The sequence below is a fragment of the Hylobates moloch genome, unplaced genomic scaffold (assembly GCF_009828535.3).
Source record: "Hylobates moloch isolate HMO894 unplaced genomic scaffold, HMol_V3 SCAFFOLD_10, whole genome shotgun sequence".
Lineage (NCBI taxonomy): Eukaryota > Metazoa > Chordata > Mammalia > Primates > Hylobatidae > Hylobates > Hylobates moloch.
The window spans coordinates 32,233,552-32,256,435 of record NW_026652285.1 but is presented as its reverse complement, the minus strand read 5'-3'; the positions used below and the strand labels follow the sequence as shown (position 1 = coordinate 32,256,435).

Sequence of the window (22,884 nt, the reverse complement as noted above, 5' to 3'; positions counted from 1 at the left end):
CGTGGCCCAGGGGCCGAGCCGAGATCCCGGGGGCGGTGCCTTGCGGGCCCGTCCCGGGGCGGTGCCTGGTGGGCTGGCCCCGCGGCTCCTCCCCTCTCTGCGGGCCCAGTCGCCCTTTGGCCGGGCGAGCTAATCATCGCGGCTCAATGACGACGAGGCCCGACCCTTCCCGTCCAGGACCTCCAGAGACAACCGAAGGAGAGCCCAAGGCGGCTTCATTGCTGTCGCCGCCCCCACTGAAGCAAGAGCTCCCCGGCCCCACTGAAACACCAGCTCATCTAAGCTTTCCCCAACGCCCGGCCCTCCGGGACGATACCTAACAACCACCGGCGCCCGCATCTGGAATAGGCTGGCGAGATACTTAGTATCCGAGGGCTCGGGACTTGGGGCCATCGAGGTCATGGGGACCCAGGATCCAGGGAACATGGGAACCGGCGTCCCAGCCTCGGAGCAGATAAGCTGTGCCAAAGAGGATCCACAAGTTTATTGCCCTGAAGAGACTGGCGGCACCAAGGATGTGCAGGTTACAGACTGCAAGAGTCCCGAAGACAGCCGACCCCAAAAAGAGACGGGCTGCTGCAATCCGGAGGACTCTGGGCAGCTGATGGCTTCCTATGAGGGTAAAGCTATGGGCTACCAGGTGCCTCCCTTTGGCTGGCGCATCTGTCTGGCTCATGAGTTTACAGAGAAGAGGAAACCCTTTCAAGCTAACAACGTCTCCCTAAGCAACATGATAAAGCATATAGGCATGGGCTTGAGGTGAGTAGACCCCATTGCCTAGAATGCCTTTGGATTCATTTTGTTCCAGCTCAAAACTTCTAGCAGAGGTGGGAAAGGGCGAGAAAGCAGTTGGGCTTCTTGTCTGAGTGAAGCGGCCCCTGTCCGTGGCATATTTTAGGCCTGTGGTCTTGGACCGTGAGACCAGGTCAGATCTCTTTGCAACACCCTTCCCTCCCAGTGTTTTGTCTTTTCAGAAGGAAAGGGTAGGAACATTTGGTCATGCAATCAGCCTTTCCCATTCAGGCTCCTTCTCACATACTGGTTTCCAATGACTTCCCTTTGGGATTAGCTATACTTTGTGGCAAGATAGGAAAGGATAATCTGGCTGCTGTGACACTAACACAATGTTGTTTTATTTGGGGGTGGGGGGTCTCAACCCCTTATTTCCCACAAGCAGCTGGGGCATTCTCTGTACCTCATTAGACACACTGTTAGAGTCCCAACACTACTGCTTCTTTCCTCAAGCTTTAGCTCCAGGGAGTAGGTAGGAAGAGCCTCCCTGCCCTCACCTCTGAAGTGATGAGAAGGTGCTGTCATTCTGTTCTGGCATAGAGAGCTCTTGATATTAAAAGTCATTTATCAGAGAGGCACTGCCATAGACTTAGAACCCGTCTAGATCCCCACTGAGTTCAAAGACTAGTGATGAGAAGCCAGACCCATTAACAGAACAGGTGGGTGTGAGGACAGAAAGCATTACCCTGAGGTCATCCTGACTCAGTCTACACAATATACACAGAACTGTGGAGGGAGGCAAAAAGCTTGGGAAACCCTGCCCTTACAGCTTCTAGAGTAGGAGACCCTTCATTTCCCCAGTCAGTGCTGTGGGGCTGTGATGGGGAGGTCAGTTACCTAACCCTAGCCCTGGGGAGGGGGAAGGGCCTGATGCTGCCTGCACATCTGGCTTTGTTGGTGCCTGTGGGTAGCCTGTAGCAGAGAAGAATCATCCCTCCAGGCTGCTTCTGGAATCAGTTCAGTCCAAGTTTGACCCCAAAAGCTTTTGGGTCAAAATAGGATCTAGTGTACATAGAGAAGTACACTGAGTTGCATGTGGTAGGAACAATGAGATAAGAAATGATGGGCATCCTAGCCTTTTAGCCCTTAAATATGAACTGAGTCATAGAGGCCTGAAGCTGTGCTCAACCCCCTGGACCCTGGCTCCCCATTCCAGGATAGAGTGGGGGGTACTGATACAGGGCTTTTGGAATAGGATGAGTTCCTATGAGGAGAAAGCACAGATGAGACAAGAATTCTAAGTGACAACTCTTGAGTTGAGTTTGAAATTGTGGAGAAGGCCAAATAGGTCAGGAATGGCCAGCTACCATATTAAGAGAGTGAGAGAGCTCCTAAGACAGAGCTGAACTAGGGGCACTCTGACCAGGAGCTCCAGCAAGACAGAATTCTCTGGGCCTTACCTTGGTAAGAACTCAATTTCAATTGTTCTCCCTTCCAGCCAGAGTCCACTCATTCAATAAATATTTATTGAGTGCTTGTTCCATGCCAGATAGTCCTTTGTTCTATCCTCATAGATTGCAGTTAACTCTCCCTGGTTGCCCTAATCCTCGGCCGCACCCTCCCTCTACCAGTCCTTTCTGGCCTCTAGTTTCAAAGTCCAGTTTTCTCTAAGCTGGCAGAGAGGATTCTCTGCCTTCCTGTCATCCCATCCTTTGTCTTCCCTCTTCTTTCCACCCCTAGAATGTGCTGTCCCTTTTTATTTTATTTATTTATTTTTTTTGAGACAGTCTTGCTCTTGTCACCCAGGCTGGAGTACAATGGCGCGATCTCAGCTCAGTGCAACCTCCGTCTCCTGGGTTCAAGCGATTCTCCTGCCTCAGCCTCCTGAGTAGCTGGGATTACAGGTGCCCGCCACCACAGCTGGCTAATATTTTTGCATTTTTAGTAGAGACGGGGTTTCATCACATTGGCCAGGCTGGTCTTGAACTCCTGACCTCAGGTGATCCGCCCACCTCGGCCTCCCAAAGTGCTGGGATTACAGGTGTGAGCCACTGCGCCTGGCCACTGTCCCTATTCTTTAATCACATTTCTCCTCCTCTGCTCCAGTCTGTCTGTTATCTGTCTTGTGCCCCATCATTTGTATGTTCATTCATTTGTAAAATTGGCAAATATGCATTGACTGCAGACCATATGTCCTGCCCTGTGCTTGGACCTGAGGGTAATATTCAGCTAGTCTTTGTCATTGTCCCTTTCCCCAAGGGACTTAAAAATATGTCAGCCTCACATGAGGAACATTGAACTAACAAGGCATTGTCTGATTAGGAATTGAGAGAACAGTTTGTATCTATGAGTAATAATCATACCTGTACTTTATGGCTTTCTTATCTATTATGTCATTTGATCTTTCAACCATTTCATTAGATAGCTAGAGCAGGTGGTATCCCCATTTTGTAGATGAGGAAACTGGGACTTAGGGGTTACTTACCCAATTATTTGGTTAGAAGTGGTGTGACTGAACAGTAGGCATAATGTGGTTAGGTAGGCAGGAGAGTGGAAATGGGAAAGAGTCTGGCAGGGCAGGGGCTACTTAGTGAGGACCCATCTGGAATGAGAATTTGTAGGAAATAAGATTAGAAGATAGGCTGGGACAGATGTCAGAGCCTTGAAAACAGAATCGTTTGCCTATTGAAAACAGCCTCAATCATTTGCCTCTTGGATATAGGGCTGTAGCAAGCCTAGGAAAATGTTGGGATTTTTTGAGCAAAATCAGAAAGCTTCACAGTTTAAATGCTGAATTAAAAAAAAAAAAAGGCGGCCAGGCACGGTGGCTCACGCTTGTAATCCCAGCACTTTGGGAGGCTGAGGCAGGCGGATCACGAGGTCAGGAGATCGAGACCACGGTGAAACCCCATCTCTACTAAAAATACAAAAAATTAGCCCGGCGTGGTGGCGGGCGCCTGTAGTCCCAGCTACTTGGAGAGGCTGAGGCAGGAGAATGGCGTGAACCCGGGAGGCGGAGCTTGCAGTGAGCCGAGATTGTGCCACTGCACTCCAGCCTGGGCGACAGAGCGAGACTCCGTCTCAAAAAAAAAAAAAAAAAAAGGCTTGAGAGGAAACGTCCAGAAATAAATATAAACACTGATTGTCTATAGGTGAGATGATTTTTTCCCCCTTTCACCTTTCATAATTAGAAAGAAAAATGATCATTTAAAAAGAAAGGCCAGAAGCGGTAGCTCACGCCTCTAATCCCAGCACTTTGGGAGGCCGAGGCGGGCGGATCACCTGGGGTCAGGAGTTCAAGACCAGCCTGGCTAACGTGGTGAAACCCCATCTCTACTAAAAATACAAAAAAAAGTGCCAGGCATGGTAGTGGGCACCTGTAATCCTAGCTACTTGGGAGGCTGAGGCAGAAGAATTTCTTGAACTCGGGAGGTGGAGTTTGCAGTGAGCCAAGACCGAGCCACTGCACTCCAGCCTGGACAGCAAAGAACGAAACTCTGTCGCAAAAAAATAATAATAAATAATAAAAATAAAAATAAGAAAGTTATTCCCAGCAGCCTATGCCTGTTTTGGAGGTAGGGGATTGGGGGTGGAGGCTGTGGGCCAGGAAACCATAAATGGTCCTTTCAGCACCTCAGACAGAAGCTCCTGATGTTGGAAGTAAAGCAGTGGTGGTGGTGCTAGAGAGGTAAGGAGAGATCAGAAAGCCCCTTCTGAGGAGAACAAAGGAGAGAAACAAAGCCACTCCTTCACTTCAGCTGAAGTGACTGGGAAGATGAAGGGACCTTGAACTGTATAGAAATCAAGAGGAAGAGAGGTATGAAAGCAGATGTCCTTGGGACATTTAATGGGAGGTCACAGAGAGAGGCAGGTGACTCAGCCTGTGAACAACTGCCCACCTGCCCCCTTCCACTCACATTGCCTCTTGCTCCTCAGGTACCTGCAGTGGTGGTACCGGAAGACCCAGGTGGAAAAGAAGACACCTTTCATCGACATGATCAATTCTGTACCCCTAAGACAGATTTATGGTGAGCCCCACCCCATCTCTGCTCTGCTCAGAGAAGGCCTAGCCTCCAGGTCTACCACAGTTAGGCAGAGACTTCCAGCTTATGCAAATTGCACTGTTCCATCCCCTAGGTTTTCAGAGGAACCAGGCTTTATAGTCTAGAAAGTTAGAAATGGGCTTATTTTCCTCTTCCAGTACCCCACTAACCATCCTGATTTCTCTAGGTTGTCCTTTGGGTGGCATCGGGGGAGGCACTATTACCCGTGGCTGGAGAGGCCAGTTCTGTCGTTGGCAGCTTAACCCTGGAATGTATCAGCACCGGACAGTCATCGCTGACCAAGTAAGAGCCAGGAGGTGGAGAGGCCAGGACAATACCTCCCCAGGCCAAGAAGGAAGGACCTCTTGGCTAGTGTAGGAGGTAGCAGTTAAATGTGAATAAGATTCAATCTAATAAGTACTCTCAGGATGCTTCCTGTGTGCCCAGCCCTGAGCTAGGATATACTGTAGGAATAAGACACACACAAGCACACATTCCTTGAAAGAGTAAACAGACCTGGCATTTCTCTAGTAAATGCCTCCTGTCTACCTCACCGTCCCAACCCAACTAGCTGAGGCAGCCTCCAACCACAGAGAATGCAGAGAATTCCCAAATCACTTAACCTGGCTGAAAGAACATCTGGTAGGACTGGAAGGGAAAAGAAAACCCAAAGTCTATAAACTCATGGGAAAAAAAGACATGTAGTACAAGGTTCCTCACCCTGATTGAGGAACCTTCACCAAAGTTCAGCTCCTCTGCTGATCACTCCCCTGGAGGTCTCTCTGGCTTAGGGTCTAAAAAGCTCCTTCTCTCCTAGGCTTAGATCTCCAGCCTTCTTCCCTCTTCTGAAGCTTCACTTTTTTCCTTTTGCTCCTGCATCACATCTGGGCCTTAAATTGCCAGAAGTATGTGGCCTACCTTTCATCATATCTCTCTAGTTGACCGCCCCTTTAGAGTCGTCTAGGAAGTTCCTCTTTCCTGGCTTCAGCATTCAGCCTCATCTTCAAAGGAAAAATGACTAGCAAATCTTTAGTCCAATTACTGGCAATGCCCTTCCTGGTTCACGTTTACCAGCCCTGCCCATGTCCCAAGATCCCTCTCTACCTCATCCCTTAGGTATCCTGAGGGGAATGGCTTCCGGAATTGTGACTCTACAATTAAAGTAATTATTGCATGCTTAACATGTGCTAGACACTGTGCTAGGCTCTTTGTATACTGTTTAATATTAAAAACAATCCTACAAGGGAAGTACCACTATTATGCTCATTTTGCAGATGAGGACACTAAGATCCAGAGAGGTTTAGTAACATGCGCAAGGTCACAAGGTTGGTAAATGGAAAGGTTGGGATTCAGAACCATTTCTTTCTGTGGTGAAGAGCTTGTGGTCTTAACCATTATGTACCATTCCAACAAAATGAAAAATTATTTTATACAGTTGTCCCTCAGTATCCATGGGGGGTTGGGCCCAGGACCCGCTATCCGAGGAGGCTCAAGTCTTTGATTTGAAATGGCTTATAGTATTTGCAAATAACCATTGCACATCCTCCTATATACTTTAAATCATCTGTAGATTACTTATAATACCTCACACATTGTCACATAAACCCTTGTCGTACCATACAATAAATAAAGTGTGTACATATTCGGTACAGACGCAACTTTTTTTCCGCATATTTTAGATTTGGTTGGTTGAATCCGCTGATGTGGAACTCACAGATACGGAGAGCCGACTGTATACAATAACAATATTTGGCATAGTTTGAACCAGAGAAAGGGATATTAATCCCTCATAGCTCCTACCCTCCAAGAGCTAAAACTTTTTTTTGAGAAAATAAGACTTAGGGGAAATGGAGACTGTGAGACCACATCAGTGCTAAAAGGAGAGGGGTGGATAGTATACTGCGGAAAAAGGGACAGCGCTGCAGATTTCGCTTATTCCCTCCACATACATGCCAACTCTGAAGAGGGGTGCATCAGTGAATTAGAAAATGTCCCTACCCTCAGAAGAATCCATAGAGCAGTCAGGGACACAGAATGGTCAGTCAATACATTATAACATAATACACCAAATGCTAGAATAGAGGGGGAGGGGGGCACACGTAATGACACACTGCTGGAAGAAGTAGAGGAGAAGGAAGAGATGGCTTTTGACCTAGGCTTTGAAGGATGAGAGGTTTCACCAGATAGCGAACAAGCATGAGCACAGGCATGGAGGAGGGAATGTAGTGTGCTCAAGGAACAGTGAGTGTTTTTATATGAACAGACTATAGGTGCTTGAACAGGTGATGAGTCTGATGGGCAGGGAGAGGCCAGCTCAAGAAGGGCCTTGAAAGCCAGGCAAGAGTTGAGACTTTAGCCTGAGGGCCATGGGGAGTCACTGAAACATCCTAACCAAGGACTGACCTATCTTCATTTGCCTGTGAGAAAGATCACTCTGCTACCCAGATGAAAAGGGCCACAGAAAAAGCAGGAGATTGTTTGGGCTTAAATGAGGTGCTAACACCACCGTAGTGGAGAAGGGAGAGAAAGCTTGGGAGATAGATGGACTGGGAGGTAGCAGGACTTGGTGATTCACTAAGCCTGGGGGATGACTTGAAGCTGATGGTGCAGTGGTAACAGTTGCAGGCTCTGAAAGGGGAGGAGCTGATTTGAGGAGAAGGAAGACTTAGTTTTTGGTGCCTGTGGGTTACCCCGTTCCAGCCTATCTGCCCTCTTAAGTTCACAGTGTGCCTGCGTCGGGAAGGGCAGACTGTGTACCAGCAAGTCCTGTCCCTGGAGCGCCCAAGTGTCCTCCGCAGCTGGAACTGGGGCCTGTGTGGGTACTTTGCTTTCTACCACGCCCTCTATCCCCGAGCCTGGACTGTCTATCAGCTTCCTGGCCAGAATGTCACCCTCACCTGCCGTCAGATCACACCCATCTTGCCCCATGATTACCAGGTGAGGCCCCCACGTCTGTATCTTCCATTGCCCTCCCTTCCCCAGGACCTGCCTCTGCTACAAACTGCATGGCCTGCTGGGCACGGTAGCTCACGCCTGTAATCCCAACACTTTGGGAGGCCAAGGCAGGCGGATCACGAGGTCAGGAGATCAAGACCATCCTGGCTAACATGTGAAACCCCATCTCTACTAAAAATACAAAAAAAAATTAGCTGGGCGTGGTGGCAGGCGCCTGTAATCCCACCTACTCGGGAGGCTGAGGCAGGAGAATGGTGTGAACCCGGGAGGCGGAGCTTGCAGTGAGCCGAGATCGCCCCACCACACTCCAGCCTGGACGACAGAGCGAGACTCCATCTCAAAAAAAAAAAAAAAAAGAAGAAACTGCATGCCCATTGAAAGGGAGGTTGGAGCCATGAACATCACACTGGCTTCCCAGAACCACCGCCCAACTGGTTCTGGTCTTATATGTTCCCTGGTAGGCCGTTTGCCTGGGAATACAGGGAGATGCAAGTGGACAAAAGAGTACACTGGGGAGTATTTGAGTCAGGTCTTCTGTGTGCCCAGGACTGATCCTAGGAGAGTGGGGTCAGGAGGGGCTCTACTGGGACCATCTGAGTCTAATCTTCTGCCCCCAGGACAGCAGCCTGCCTGTAGGAGTCTTTGTGTGGGACGTGGAAAATGAAGGGGACGAAGCTCTAGATGTGTCCATCATGTTCTCCATGCGGAATGGACTGGGGGGTGGAGATGATGCCCCAGGGGGTTTGTGGAATGAGCCCTTCTGTCTGGAGCGTGGCGGGGAAACTGTCCAGGGGCTGCTGCTGCATCATCCAACCCTTCCAAACCCCTACACGATGGCTGTGGCTGCACGAGTCACGGTAAGGAAAGAGCCTGCCCTATACCTTAGCCCCTGAACCCCACCTCCACCCCAGCATGGTCTCTTCATCCACCCTCATCATACTCCTGTAAGCCCCTGGGCCTGGGAGGTTAAAGAGTAAGTAAGAGGAGCTGGGGAGCTAGCCGGGACCCAGTGTACTCATGGAGCCTGCCCTCACAGTCCCTGGCCCCTTCACAGGCAGATACCACGGTAACCCACATCACAGCCTTTGACCCTGACAGCACGGGGCAGCAGGTGTGGCAGGATCTACTTCAGGATGGACAGCTGGACTCTCCCACTGGTGATGGGGGGTCTGACTGGGAGATGGTGGGAAGAAAGGTTGTCCCTGTCTTGGCACCAGGGGTGGGAGGCCTGGTAATAAGTAGGCCTTGTTTCCATGTTAGGGATCCCTATCCGTGGGGCTGAAGGGGCTCCTGTCCTGAATTCTCTTGTGCTTCTCTCAGGCCAAAGCACCCCTACGCAGAAAGGTGTAGGCATTGCTGGAGCTGTGTGTGTTTCCAGCAAGTTGCAACCTCGAGGCCAGTGCCGCCTGGAGTTTTCACTGGCTTGGGACATGCCCAGGATCATGTTTGGAGCTAAAGGCCAAGTCCACTACAGGTGAGGGGACCAAGAAAGTGTAAGGATCCAAAGCGCTGGAGCTCTGACCTGGGGCTTGTGTTCATCCTTCCCCTTCCCACCCCAGGCGGTATACAAGGTTCTTTGGCCAGGATGGAGATGCAGCACCTACCCTCAGCCACTATGCACTGTGCCAATACCCAGAGTGGGAAGAGAGGATCTCAGCTTGGCAGAGCCCAGTATTGGATGACAGGTGCCAGTGGGGCCCATCTCTTACCTTTCTCCTGGGCACTCACTCCGAATGGGACTCCTCGATTTACTCTCCACCCACCAAAGTCAGTAGACTTGCACTGGGACTCATTTGATGATCCCACTCTGCTGAGCCGCCAGATCCTTTCCATCCTGGGAGGTGCATGTTCCTTAAACCATTTCCTCCTCCTCGCTTCCCAGATCACTGCCTGCCTGGTACAAGTCTGCGCTGTTCAATGAACTATACTTCCTGGCTGATGGAGGCACAGTATGGCTGGAAGTTCTTGAGGACTCCCTACCAGAGGAGCTGGGCAGAAACATGTGTCACCTCCGCCCCACCCTACGGGACTACGGTCGATTTGGCTACCTTGAGGGTACAGGATGCTGGTGGGCTGGGATATGGCAGGCCATCCCCAAGTCAGGATGATGGATTTGCCTACCCCAGGGTATTTGTTAGGGTTAGGGGGTGATGGGTGTGGACTAGTGAAGTGCCCCACCTCTAAATCTAGAGGACAAGCTACAGAGGGGTTTGAAGGGGAAGCAGGAATTCTGGCAACAGTGTGTCTCATTCATTCCTCCAGGCCAGGAGTACCGCATGTACAACACATATGATGTCCACTTTTATGCTTCCTTTGCCCTCATCATGCTCTGGCCCAAACTTGAGCTCAGCCTACAGTATGACATGGGTGAGGATCCCTTTTGTGCCGCTTCTGCCCTCTTGGCTCCCCATACCCCCGAACTTCTGTGGTCCCTCAGATTGTCTCTTCTTTCCCTTCCCTTCATATGTATCTGCATGCTGCTTACTGGTTCCCCACTGTGGTCACACACATAGCTGTGTGCCCCTCCTCAGGCATGCCCATTCCCTGCCTCCCTTCTGTGTCTGCTCCCCCAGCTCTGGCCACTCTCAGGGAGGACCTGACACGGCGACGGTACCTGATGAGTGGGGTGATGGCACCTGTGAAAAGGAGGAACGTCATCCCCCATGATATTGGGGACCCAGGTAAAAGTCCACCCCAAGGTCAGCTTCCCTCCCTCAACTTTTGCACCCTCTACCCTATCCACCAATGCAAGTGACCCAAGTCCCCTCCTCTCCCACAGATGATGAACCATGGCTCCGCGTCAATGCATATTTAATCCATGATACTGCTGACTGGAAGGACCTGAACCTGAAGTTTGTGCTGCAGGTTTATCGGGACTATTACCTGACGGGTGATCAAAACTTCCTGAAGGACATGTGGCCTGTGTGTCTAGTAAGGGATGCACATGCAGTGGCCAGTGTGCCAGGGGTATGGTTGGTGTCTGGGAAAAGCCTAGCTGGTTGTTGCCTTTCTTCAGTACCTAGGTCTTCAACATCTTGGTCCCTCTCTAGGCTGTGATGGAGTCTGAAATGAAGTTTGACAAGGACCATGATGGACTCATTGAAAATGGAGGCTATGCAGACCAGACCTATGATGGATGGGTGACCACAGGCCCCAGGTTAGCGGGTAGGGGTTTCCAGGAGGCCTGAGGTGGGAAACTGGGCACCAAGGGATTGTAGGGCTCAAGAAAAAAATGACTCATTGTCTATTACACTGCATGGGAGCAGCTGGAGCTGCCAGTCTGACCCCCAAACCCATGTCCCTGATCAGTGCTTACTGTGGAGGGCTGTGGCTGGCAGCTGTGGCTGTGATGGTCCAGATGGCTGCTCTGTGTGGGGCACAGGACATCCAGGATAAGTTTTCTTCCATCCTCAGCCGGGGCCAAGAAGCCTATGAGAGACTGCTGTGGAATGGTGAGTTCCGGGAGCCTAAGTAGTCTTAATGCAGCTGAGAGGACACCAAGAGCCTTATTTTTCTCTTCCTCGACTCCAGGCCGCTATTACAACTATGACAGCAGCTCTCGGCCTCAGTCTCGTAGTGTTATGTCTGACCAGTGTGCTGGACAGTGGTTCCTGAAGGCCTGTGGCCTAGGAGAAGGAGACACTGAGGTGAGAGAGAGGAGGAGGAGCCAGAGAGAAAACTGGGTTTTCCCTGGAGGTGGGAAGTAAGTATATGAGACCACGTTCCTGCCCTTGCCCCTCCAGGTGTTTCCTACCCCACACGTGGTCCGTGCTCTCCAAACTATCTTTGAGCTGAACGTCCAGGCCTTTGCAGGAGGGGCCATGGGGGCTGTGAATGGGATGCAGCCCCATGGTGTCCCTGATAAATCCAGTGTGCAGTCTGATGAAGTCTGGGTGGGTGTGGTCTACGGGCTGGCAGCTACCATGATTCAAGAGGTAATGTACTCCCTTTCCCATCTCTCCATCATCTGTATCCTGGCCCAGAAAACTTCCTCAACCACCAAATTTCTTCAAGGCATAACCCAATGCCATCTTATCCGTCTATAAAGCCTCCCGTTTTTCCCTGGTATGCATTCCAGCTCCTGCCTTCAGGCTTCTGTCTGTGGGTCATAGTTATCTCCTCCACTTGCTGGGAGCTCCTTGAAGGCAAAGACTCTACTGCCTCCATCTATCAGTGGAAATGGCTATTCAGAGGGTGCCAAGTTAGTATGTATGACTGTCATCTCTCCCAACAGGGCCTGACTTGGGAGGGCTTCCAGACAGCTGAAGGCTGCTACCGTACCGTGTGGGAGCGCCTGGGTCTGGCCTTCCAGACCCCAGAGGCATACTGCCAGCAGCGAGTCTTCCGCTCACTGGCCTACATGCGGCCACTGAGCATCTGGGCCATGCAGCTAGCCCTGCAACAGCAGCAGCACAAAAAGGCCTCCTGGCCAAAAGTCAAACAGGGCACAGGACTAAGGACAGGGCCTATGTTTGGACCAAAGGAAGCCATGGCAAACCTGAACCCAGAGTGAGCCGTCTGAACTGTGGGAGGGAAGTGCTAACAGCCCAGCCTCCAGCCTGGCCTTTCCTCCTTCCCCTCTGAACCTCCTGCAGCCCTGAGCCATCAGGACAATCATACCCCTTCCCTTCTCTCCACCCAATTGTGCCAGTAAATGGGGGTTGAGGGTGACCTAGGCAGCATTAGAATCACTTATTTATTTCTTTCCTCACCTGTTCCCTGACTGCATGGAATGTTCAGGGAGGTCAGTTGATTTCCCCAGGTACATTCATGGCGTGACAGACACATGGGTACAAATAAAAGACCCAGAAAGCCAGTAAGTGTGGTGTGTTTGAGCCCCTAGTCCTCCTGACAGGGCACAGGAGCTGCGGCCAGCCCTTGCCCACCGCTTTTTATTTGGACACAGATGGGGAGCCCCCCAAGCTCTTGCTGAGACCCCCCACGTATCCTCATATCTAGCCTGAGTATCTGTCTTGCAAAATGACAGAGGGGCTACCAGTAGGAAGCCATCCCCCCTTCCTTGTGAGATTTGCCTGCAGGGGGAGGATGGGACCTCGGCAGAGAGGCTCTGAGAAGAGGTCAGGGAATGGCCACTCCAGGGGAGGCTCTGCACTGGGAGCCTGAAGCATGTAGTGCAGCAGGCAGGAAGAGTTGCCAGGGGCCTGGAGTACACAGTCTGAGCCGTCCAACCACTGGTGTGTGCTGTCTTTTGGCACCTCTGACTGCAGGGCAGGCAGCTTCAGCTGGTAAGGGTCCTCACTGGGGAGGGCACGAAGCTGGCGGGACAACACTGAGGAGACAAAGAATCTTCAGAGGCCAACCCAGGCCTCTCCCCTCGCCCGTGTCTGAGAGCTATCCTTAAGTCTCTTACCTCCATGCTCAGCCGGCAGGCTCCCCCTTGTGTCAGAGGAGTACATAGCAGGTACAAGGAGGAGGCAGAAGGAGACTAGTAGGACCTAGAGCACAGGAAAAAGGAGATGAAGAAGGGCTCTGGATTGCCCTGTCCCCACCAACTGAGAAAAGGACTTTTCCCCTCATCACTATCCTCACCAAGATGCAGGTGCTGCTGCTGCTGGTTTTGTTTGATATATCAATCACCATGGCCTGGAGTTTCCTCAGTTGATCTAGAAGGGACCTAGAGGAAGAGAGGGGCCAATAGTGAGCATCCCCTGGCCTAGCACTCTGAGACACAGTGAAACTCCTGTTCAGGCCACCTCCTCCATCTCTGCACTGGATCCTCTCTCTTACTTTTCATTCTATTTTTGCAAACGACTTCTTCCTCTCTGGACAAAATGCCTGAAGCTCCTCATTAAAACAACAACAAAAAAAGCAAAAACAAAACAAAACAAAAAAAACTCTGCCAGGACTTAACCTCCTTTGCAAATATCATCAGTAGTTCCCCATTGTCTGATCAGCTATGCACATAGTCCTCTCCAGGCATTCTCTATGTTCTCTACCTTCTGTCCCAGCTCACATGTGTTAGAGTTCCAGCCCAAGAGGACTATGCTGGGCTAGTCCTCTTGCCTAGGATGCTTTCTCTCTGCCTAGAATGCTTTCCCAACCCAACCCCAGAATCCTAACTACTATGAAAGCCCATGAAGTCTTTTTTACCCCCTTTCTTTTTCTTGGTACTCAACTTAGTTACTTGTAAATGTATTCCCCACTACCGGGAGCTTCTTGGAATCAGAGACCTAGTGAAGGCAGCTGCGCAGTTAGAAATCAAGTGTAGGGCAGGGGAAAGAGTGAGAAAGCATTAAATGAAGGGCATAGGAAGGGAATGGTTTGGAGGCATACTTACAAATTCTGTTCCTCCAGAAGATGTACTTTGTTCTGAAGCTCCATATTCTGGGCTGTGTATTTCAAGACCCTGGGGGAAATAACAAAGATATGGGGATATGGCCTGTATCCTCCCTTCAAAAACCTAATACCTACAACAGAGTCCCTCTCCCTTTCATACCTGCTCTCTAAACCCCCAACATACACCTTCTTTTTCCTGCGGCTCTCTTGAGCAGATCTTTTATTTCGAATCTTCCTCCGCACACGTTTCAGAATTTGTTCCTCTGTCTGAAAGGAAACGGAAAAGGATATCATTAAAGGAACTCTAGAAAAAGGAGTTGAAAGGCAACTGAGATCAATCTCTTTCCAACACAGAAATCCCTTCTACAGCTTCCCTGACCAACAGGCATTCAGATTCTTTCTGAATGCCTCCACGGACCAGACCATTTTAAACTATTAAAAAAAAAAAAATTGGTCAGGCAGTATTCAGGTGACGTGGCTCATGCCTGTAATCCCAACACTTTGGGGAGCTAAGACAGGAGGACTGCTTGAGCCCGGGAGTTTGAGACCAGCCTGAGCAACATAGTGAGACCTTGTCTCTACTAAAAATAAAAAATTAGCCGGGTGTGGTGGCACATGCCTGTGGTCCCTGCTACTCAGGAGACTGAGGAAGGAGGATCACTTGAGCCTGAGAGGTCGAAGCTGTAGCGAGCCATGATCTCGCCACTATTCTCCAACCTGGGCAATAAAGCAGGAACCTGTCTCCACACAAACAAAAACTTCCTTATCCTGAACCAACAGCTGCCTCCTTGTAATTTCTATCCGTTGGACTTACCTAGTATCTCTGGGGCCAAATAGAATAAACCCTGTTTAGCTATTTTAAGGCACTTAATATTTCCTCAGAGCATAAAGAAAAAAAAAAAAGACAGAATTTTTAACTCATCTTCTCAGAATAGACTGCATCCTCTTAATATCTGTCAAAGATGTGCTCTAGCCAGTATCAAGGAAAGCAAGATAGTTAGTGGCTTGTAGAGACAATAACTCTATCGCTACAGTTTCCAAATCCCATTAACTTTCCTAGTAGCCACATCACACTGCTGACTCATCTTGTACTTTGAAGAAATTAAAATTCTTCACTTTGGGAGGCCAAGGTGGGTAGATCACTTGAGCCCAGGAGTTCGAGACCAGCCTGGCAACAAGGCAAAACCCCATCTCTACTAAAAATACCAAAAAAAAAAAAAAAAAAAAATTACCGGGCAGGGTAGTGTGCACCTGTAGTCTCAGCTACTCGAGAGGCTGAGGTGGGAGAATCACCTAAGCCCAGAAAGTTAAGGCTGCAGTGAGCCATGATCACATCAGTGCACTCCAACCTGGGCAACAGAGCAAGACCTTGTCAAAAAAAAAAAAAAAAAAAAATTCCTGTAACCTTTCTATTAATGAGCACTGATTTCATCATAGTATCCCAGTACTCTGCTTGTGAAGTTGCCACTCATTGCTTAAAACTGAAAACTAAGGATTTTACATTTATTCATGTACTGCTTAGTCCAACCCTGTTGAACTCTCTAAACAGTGCTACCATTCAGTAAGAGGTGGATTACTATGAAGCCAATGAAGTGTCAAGGCCCTTCACTTACACAATCCTTTCCAAGGCCCAATACTAATGTTGCACTGATAATTTTGAGTTGTTTTTTTTTTTAACAGAACACCAAAATTTGTATAAGCCCAACAAAAACGAGGATCTGCCCTTGCATCTAGCATATTGGGTACCTGCCTCAACTTCCTATTAGCAATAAATCTACTAAGTTTCTCACCTCAATCCTTTTTTAAAGTTATTGATATAAAGTTAACAGAATTTGCCTACTTGGGACTTTTAATCCCTTTTCAGCTTTTGCTCAACCAATGAAAGTCCTACCTTAGTGAGAGGAAGTGTCTCAGGCAGAGTAATCCCCTCCTTCTCCAATAGACTCTTCTCCTCATCTGTCAGTACCAGCCTAGCAATCTCCTAGGGTAACAAGAAAGTGGGCGGCAGTTGCATGGGGATGTCAGAGAGGAATGGGGAATCTTGTCCCCACCTGGGGAATGTGAGAGTAATCTTCCTGAAAATCAAGTCAAGTACCTGCTCTGCCAGCTCCTCCATATGCTGTGGAGTCATCTGGGTCCCCTCTTTTCTACAGCTCTCACTCTCTGCAAAAGGGAAAGTATGAATAGCCAGGCCCATGAACCCTGTCCTCCCCGCAAACCTATTTCAGACTCACCTAGATCCATAGAGACAGGTTCCCGTGGGAGGGAGTAGGTGTGGTCATGGTGGACAAGGCAGGGGTTGAAGGAGCTGAGAACGTTCAACGACGCTGGGGGACTCAGCAGGGAGCTCAGCAAATCATCTACTTCCCAGTCGCTCGGTACCTGCGCAGGGTTCCAATGAACAGGCCTTGACCTATCATCATCCCCTGACCTCATGGACATCCCACGCTTTCCCCGGTCAGAACCCCAACCCACCTCAGAAAGCGGCAGCTCCCAGTCCAGTGGGGCCCTCACGGCCTCATCGGGTGCCGTCCCCAAATCTCCACTTTCCTCTAGCAGGAAGCCCAGCAGGTCTTGGTCACCAGCATCCAATTCCAGCTCCATTTGGGACAACTAAGGAAAGGGTGGGCCACCGGGCCCCAACGTCCGAAGCCCAGACACGAGCCCCAGGCCAGCGGTAGGCCTCGGGCACCTATCCACTGTCCCTCTTCGGCCGGCCGGGCTTCCCCGCCAGGGGCTTTTCATAGCCCTCTCCGGACCTGCCTCCCAGGCTCAATTCTCCTCAGCCTCCAACGCAGCGAAAGTGACGCACCCTACCCCGTGGCACTGTGGGACTTGGAGTTCCCTCCAACTGAGAAGAGGCTTGGGTGCAGCGCCACGTCCCAGGGGCTATGCAAATGTAGGGGACGGCCCTGCTGCCGCCTCGCACCCCGAGGGCGGGGGTTCCAGGGCTCCGGCTCCGCCTTCTCCCCCAAGCTAGAAAAAGGAAGAGTTCCGGCCTGAAAGGGAACTCGGGCGTCGTCCTGGCGTCCTCTCCGGACTGCGCCGCACCCTCGCTTCCTGCCAGGGAGGGGCTGCGGGCTTTGGCGGCTCCCGAGCATCGAGAACGGAGCCAGAGCAGCTTCCTGCCTGCCCCACGCGACCATAGAGCGCGGGCCCAGGGCGCCGCCCGCGGGTGGGGGACGTTCCCAGGACGGAAGTGGCCGCGAGAGTGTCGAAGGGAGGGCGAGGCCGGAGCCTGAGGGCGACCCGAGAAGCTGCGGGGCGGCGGGCCGGCGGGCCGGCGGGCGGGGCGCAGAGCCAGGCAGCACAGGTAGGCCAGACCGGGACGGGCGGGGGCCTTAGGGTGGGGCCGTGGGACCTGGCGCCGGGGGCAGGCGGGCCCTGCCTCTCCTGCATGTCCAGTTCGGGTCCTATTAATTGGAGAGTTCAGCGTCCAGCGCATCTCGGCTTGAGCTTGGCGTGAAGTAGGCCGTCTTGGCGGAGACAGGCCTTTCCTGGGAGCAGTCCTATGTCTGGGATAGGCTTTGGGGAGCGTGAGGAGTCGGGTGGCAGCGGGGCGCATGGCGGGGACGGGCTTTGGTGTTAGCTGATAGCGGGCATGTGGGTAGGAAAGCTTTGAGTGAGTTGGGGATTAGGTGGGGTCCGTTTAGGAATCAAGGGTCGCTATAGGAGTTAAAAGCTGGGGTTAAAACAAGAGTTAGTGTGAGTCAGGTCCGTTTTAGATAGGTAAGGTTTAGATTAAGGTCATTATCTTGTTTGCTGGGATGGCCATCATACGTCATAATTTGAGTTCAGGGTCGGGTTAAGGGTCAACAACAGGAATCAGGTTAGAGCATGTTTGAGGGATTAAAGAATGTTGGCATGGTCGGTATTAAGGATAAACAGTGAAAGCGTGAGTTAGGAATCAAGTTACAAATGAACTTTAGGCTTAGGGGTCAACATTTAGGGTTGACATCAGGGGATTTGGTGCTAAAGGCAAAACTTAGATCACTTTCAGGGATCAGGGATTGGATATGAGTCTCCGCTAGGAAAGGGATGAATGTCCACGCCGGTACTGGGAATCAGGAAACAAATTAGAGGTGGAGTTAATGTTAGGAATTTGGGGCAGCTTCAGGGGTTGTGGTTTGAGGCCAGAATAGTTGACCTTGAGCAGATAAAATTTAAGAGGTTGGCAGTAGGTAAATGCCCTTCTTTTGTAGGGAAGTCCTTTATTCCTATGTAGTTACAGGGGCTTCTCTTCACCCGGAGAGATAACAAACTAATTTCAGGCTAGCATTCTGGCTTTAGCTAGAATTACAGGCATCTGGGATTCCAGCTTCTTTATTCCATTCTCTAAGCCCAAGGCCCTTGCTGTGGCCACCACAGTTAGGGGACAGAGATTCTGGACTATGTTGTTTACAGACAACATAGGTGGGAAATAGGGACCCAGGATGTACAAGACCTAGAGTCACAAGTTGGGGACTGCCTAGGGAAGAAGGAGCTGATGACTATGGGGGAAGCTAACCAAGGAATCACTGTTGCCATGGGAGAAGGGAATAACTGAATCCCCTGAAAGTTTAGCCCTGCTGTCTCCCACTTCATTTGTTCTCTTGGTATTAAGCCCTCCTCTCCAGCTCTCATCCCTGACTCTGCATTTCACACCCATCCTGCCTATCCCCTTACAAAATACTTCCCTTGCCTTTAACTCTCCCATGCTCATCATCCGTTCCCATCCTCAGTTCTACCTCCCTCACCAACCCTTAATCCGCACGTCCTACCTGAATTTACCCTCATCATAACCTGAGCTTTCCCATCACTTTAAATTACTCTCCTACCATTTTCACCCAGTCATGTACCTACATTCCACCTGGTCATCTGCTGAATACCCTACTCCCAGCCCCTGCTGTGTGCCACCCACTAGATCTATGCCTCTTTTAATCTCTTGGACCGTTTGTAGATCCCCTTCCCCCACTCCCCAACAGAAAAGAGGAAACGAGACCCAAAGAGGAAACTGGGTCTTGCTGATCCCACCCCCAGCCATGCCACTGACCACACCCACATTTTACTCCCAGCCTGACCCTGCCACTGACCACAGCACTATCCTCTACTCAGCCTGACCCAGCCACTGGCTATACCCCATCCCCCATCCCAGCTCCAGCTTTACTTAGACATTGCCAATGTCCCTTCACTTTCCCACCCCTACCCCAGTCTGATTTAGCCACTGACCACAGGCCCATCTCTTCTCAACCTCCTATAGCCTGACCTGGCCTCTGACCTCACCCCATCATTCCCTGACTTAACCACCATCCATGTAATCATTCCCCTTCCCCTAACCTGATGCAGTGACTGGTCATGTATGTATCTTATGTATATGTATTTTTCCAAACACCATCATCACCAGCATTCTTTTTCTACACCCTGTCTTCCCATCCTTTTTCTACACCCTGTCTTCCCCATTCCCAGCCTGATGCAGTCACTCACCCAACCCCATCTGCCCCTAGTGGCTACTAATCATATACTCATCCCCTTTTTCCCCACAGCCTAACCACATCCCCTAACCACAGCCTCATCCTCACATTCTCTGCCCAACCTGATCCTTTCCCTTCCTCCCAATTCCTCGCCTAAACTCAAGCTGCCCCAGCCACTAAAGTGGCTGCTGATGATAGAAAGCTATGGGACCCTAACCTGACTACCTTAGTAGTTATCAGGTCCCGTCAATTCTACTGCCGCAAACTTCTGAGTGACATCTTCCTCAATGCCATTCTAACTCTGGCTTCATTACCTTTAATTTATACTAATACAGTGTCCTTCTAACTAATCTCCAAGGTAACTGCCAAAGTTATTTTTCTAAAATCCAGTTCCGGTTATGTCTCTTCTCTGCTCAAAGACTCCCTTGGCCTCCTTTTGTCCTCCAATAAGTAAAATTCCTCATACCCCTCTCTAGTCTTCCTCTGCCTTTCCAACCTAACCCTGACTTCCCCACCACTGCTCCCTTGCAGGTACCCTGTGCTTCAACCAGTCTGCCTGCTCACTTCCCTGAATGCTCCTCCACGATTTACTGCTTCTCCATCTTTGCTTATGCTATTTCTCTGCCTGGAGTGAAAACTACCCCTGACACATCTCCAGCTGGCTGGCGTAGTGGAGAGAGCTTGGGCTTTGCAGTCAAACCTGGGTTCGGATCCTGGCTTCACAACTTATTATTTGGAGAAGTATTTGAACAAGTATTTAACATCTTTGAGTCTGTTTTCTGATCTGTAATAATGGAAATAATGACACCTACTGTAAGGATTAAATGAAATTATGTATATAATGCAAGTGGCATAGAGTCAATAAATGGCAGATCACTATTATTTTTTATTATCTCTATTTTTTAAAATTCTAACTTCAAATGATACCTATCATGGAGACTTTTTGGTTCCCCTTCCCTAACCTAAAGGGATCTCTCTGAGCACACACCTTTTGGCTCTTACCACATCCTGCCCTCTGTTGTGATTCTGTACTTGGTTTATTCACTCATCTCGTGGCCTGGGAGCCCTTTGAATGCAAAGGCTAGGTCTTACTGATCTTGGTCCCCAGCCACTGAAAGTTTGGCCCAGGGTCTTCCCCACAGCTGGCCCTCAAGGAATGCTTGCTAGGTGGATGGAGAATGTCTGCATAATGGGAGGAGAGACACTGGGTGCCGGGTGTGCTTGTTATGGAGGTTATCTGTGCAAAAGCCGTGTGCATAGGATGGGCTCCCTAGGAGAAGATAACGCAGTCGTGATAGGATCTGTGTAGGGGCTGTGTGGTTGAGATAATGTGTGTGTAGAGAGAGTAAGGTAGCTTTGTGGGAAAGAGCTCTGCCTAGGCTGGGGTGCATTTGGGAAGAATGAGTGTGCATGTGAGTATGGAGGGGCTGTACTGGGGGATGTTCTATGCAGCCCTTCAGCTAGCTGCCCAGTCCAGCTTTAAATGAGCCTCCAGCAGCCTGAGGCCGGATATGTCAGTCTCACCCACAGCCCTCCCCCACTGCCAGCGGTTGCGGACTCAGAGGCCAAATTTGGTAACAGACTGAGTGTTACTCCCCCATCCCTCTTATATTCTGACTGTCTTAGGCTCTTTCCTTTTGTCCCTCTCTGTAACTCCCTATCTTTCTGCAATTCCCCTTGTGGGTATCTGCTCTGACTATATTCTCCAAGTACCCCAACTTTCTTAGCTCCAATACTCTTACATTCCATTCCTTGCTGGGATTTGACCTCCTGTCCTCCATTCCCCCCCTCCAATTGCCCAACTCCTTTGGAATGCATCTCAGGAATGTATTGAGGGAGGAGGAGTTCCCTGGGAGGGGGACACGGCAGTGGGGAGTTGCTGTTCCATAAAACATCATGGAAAGGGGAGCAAAGTTCTCAGGCCAAAGCAGGAATGAACTAGCTTCTACTCATACCTGTAGCAGCCTTGTTCTTTGCCACCACCACCCCCAATTCACTGATCAGTTCTTCGCGTCCACTCACCCTCTTGTAGCTGTGTGAATATCCACTCTGGACCAGCTGGGGAGTAAGGGTAGGCATGACTCAGCTCCCTTATCGGGGTCTCACCAGAGGCTTCCGTGCTTGAGGAGGAAGGGGGTGTCTAAGTGTCCGGAGGAAATGGAGGGAGACATGCAGTTTCAGCTTAGTGTGAAGGGTCCTTTCAGTCCTGCTTCTCGGCTCCACAGACTCTTCCAGCTTCTCGGATCCTCCAGCCCAGCCCTCATTCTTTCATGGTCAGCAACCCCATAGCCAGGTCTGTCCAGCTGGGACACAAAAGCCGATAGTAATAAGGTTGGGCAAAGTGCCCCAGGAGTGGGGAGGGGGCAGAGAGCTGGAACTGGGGAGACTGGGAGGGTCCTCTCTTATTTGGCAGGAAAGACAGAGAGCTGTGGTTCTTCTCTTTTGAGACTCTGGACTGCTTGTAAGGTCAGAAATGGTCTATCTGCCACTCAGTACCAGACCCCGATCTAGACCTTTTTCATACCTGCCTCCTGTCTCTTGTTTCTACTTAGATTTTCAATTCTCCTCATCCCATCTCTCCTAACTTCTTTACCCTCTACCCCTTCTTAACTTCCCTGGCTTTCAAATGCCTTCTGTATCCTAACACCGCCATCTCTGCTTTCCAGCCTTCCCCTCTCACCCTGCTTTTCCCCACTTGAGGCTTGTAGTTTGCTAGGAGGGGAATGGGCAGCTTGTATTTGCCCATTCTCTTAGTTAAGCGGCACCCAATCCCTGTACCAAGCTGGGGCACATCAGCAGCAGCCGGGCAGACTTGTCCTCTTGCAGCCTGTGCGCCACCTGCTGCCTTCAGTGGCTCCTCTAGCCTGCTGAGAGGGGGTGCCAGGAGGGTGGAAGAAGGTGGGATAGGACTAGTATTCTGAGCTGCACTGAAAATACTGTCAGGGGAAGTGGGTGAGACAGAGCAGAATTTGAGACAGACTTGCTGAAGAGGAGAAAGCATAGGAGGAGTTGCAGGACTGAGTTTTAACTTGGTGACTTGGAACAAGCAAGGACTGAGTTACAGGGACTGGGTCCTTTCTCTGGCCTGTCTTGAAAATGTTTCCTGGCCTCCCAGAGTCTATTTCCCCTTCTCCAAAACACAAGAGTTGACCAGATAACTTCTGAGATAGATCCGTTTGAGTTAGAGAATCACATTTCTAGCTTGACTGCCTGGGAAGCCCAGTACAGGGCTAGGCTCCTTGAGAAGGCCTCCAGCATCTCAGGTTAGAGAAAAGCTGGGGCAAGAGCAGACCCCTGGATGGCTTGAGCAACCAGTATTTGGTCTCCCTGCCAGGCTAGCTAGAGTTTGTTTGCAGGCTTCAAGAGCCTTAGGGAATTATAGCATCTTCATTTTGCAGAGAAGGCAG

At 50.4% G+C, this 22,884-nt stretch overlaps 3 protein-coding genes across 7 annotated transcripts in view; 2 read left to right on the top strand and 1 right to left on the bottom strand.

Annotated features, from left to right (window-relative positions):
* Nucleotides 1–391: 391 nt before the first annotated feature.
* GBA2 (glucosylceramidase beta 2) lies at nucleotides 392–12,546 on the top strand. Of its 5 annotated transcripts, none has more exons than XM_032164108.2 (17): nucleotides 392–759; nucleotides 4,669–4,760; nucleotides 4,963–5,078; nucleotides 7,494–7,712; nucleotides 8,348–8,587; nucleotides 8,785–8,887; nucleotides 9,051–9,204; nucleotides 9,290–9,415; nucleotides 9,613–9,785; nucleotides 9,993–10,097; nucleotides 10,304–10,411; nucleotides 10,510–10,661; nucleotides 10,781–10,887; nucleotides 11,040–11,182; nucleotides 11,262–11,377; nucleotides 11,474–11,665; nucleotides 11,965–12,546. In XM_032164108.2, exons 1-17 carry the CDS (start codon nucleotides 401–403, stop codon nucleotides 12,241–12,243), a joined length of 2,784 nt encoding a protein of 927 aa, XP_032019999.1. In that variant the 5' UTR covers nucleotides 392–400; the 3' UTR covers nucleotides 12,244–12,546. The 5 variants fall into 5 exon arrangements, with proteins under 5 accessions (XP_032019999.1, XP_032020000.1, XP_032020001.1 ...); XM_032164110.2 differs by having other exon boundaries at nucleotides 716–759; nucleotides 8,353–8,587; XM_032164109.2 differs by lacking the exon at nucleotides 7,494–7,712.
* Nucleotides 12,547–12,551: 5 nt separating this feature from the next.
* Nucleotides 12,552–16,908, bottom strand: CREB3 (cAMP responsive element binding protein 3). The gene is made up of 9 exons (XM_032164115.2): nucleotides 16,503–16,908; nucleotides 16,262–16,409; nucleotides 16,123–16,190; nucleotides 15,919–16,008; nucleotides 14,188–14,294; nucleotides 14,029–14,097; nucleotides 13,281–13,365; nucleotides 13,102–13,186; nucleotides 12,552–13,020 (listed from the first exon to the last, which is right to left on the bottom strand). Exons 1-9 carry the CDS (start codon nucleotides 16,629–16,631, stop codon nucleotides 12,686–12,688), a joined length of 1,116 nt encoding a protein of 371 aa, XP_032020006.1. The 5' UTR covers nucleotides 16,632–16,908; the 3' UTR covers nucleotides 12,552–12,685.
* Nucleotides 16,909–17,094: 186 nt separating this feature from the next.
* Nucleotides 17,095–22,884, top strand: part of TLN1 (talin 1) — a 34,972-nt gene continuing 29,182 nt past the window's right edge. Inside the window, exon 1 of the mRNA XM_032164101.2 lies at nucleotides 17,095–17,340. The gene's annotated coding sequence lies outside the window, so the exon portion shown is untranslated. The remainder of the gene's footprint in view (nucleotides 17,341–22,884) is intronic.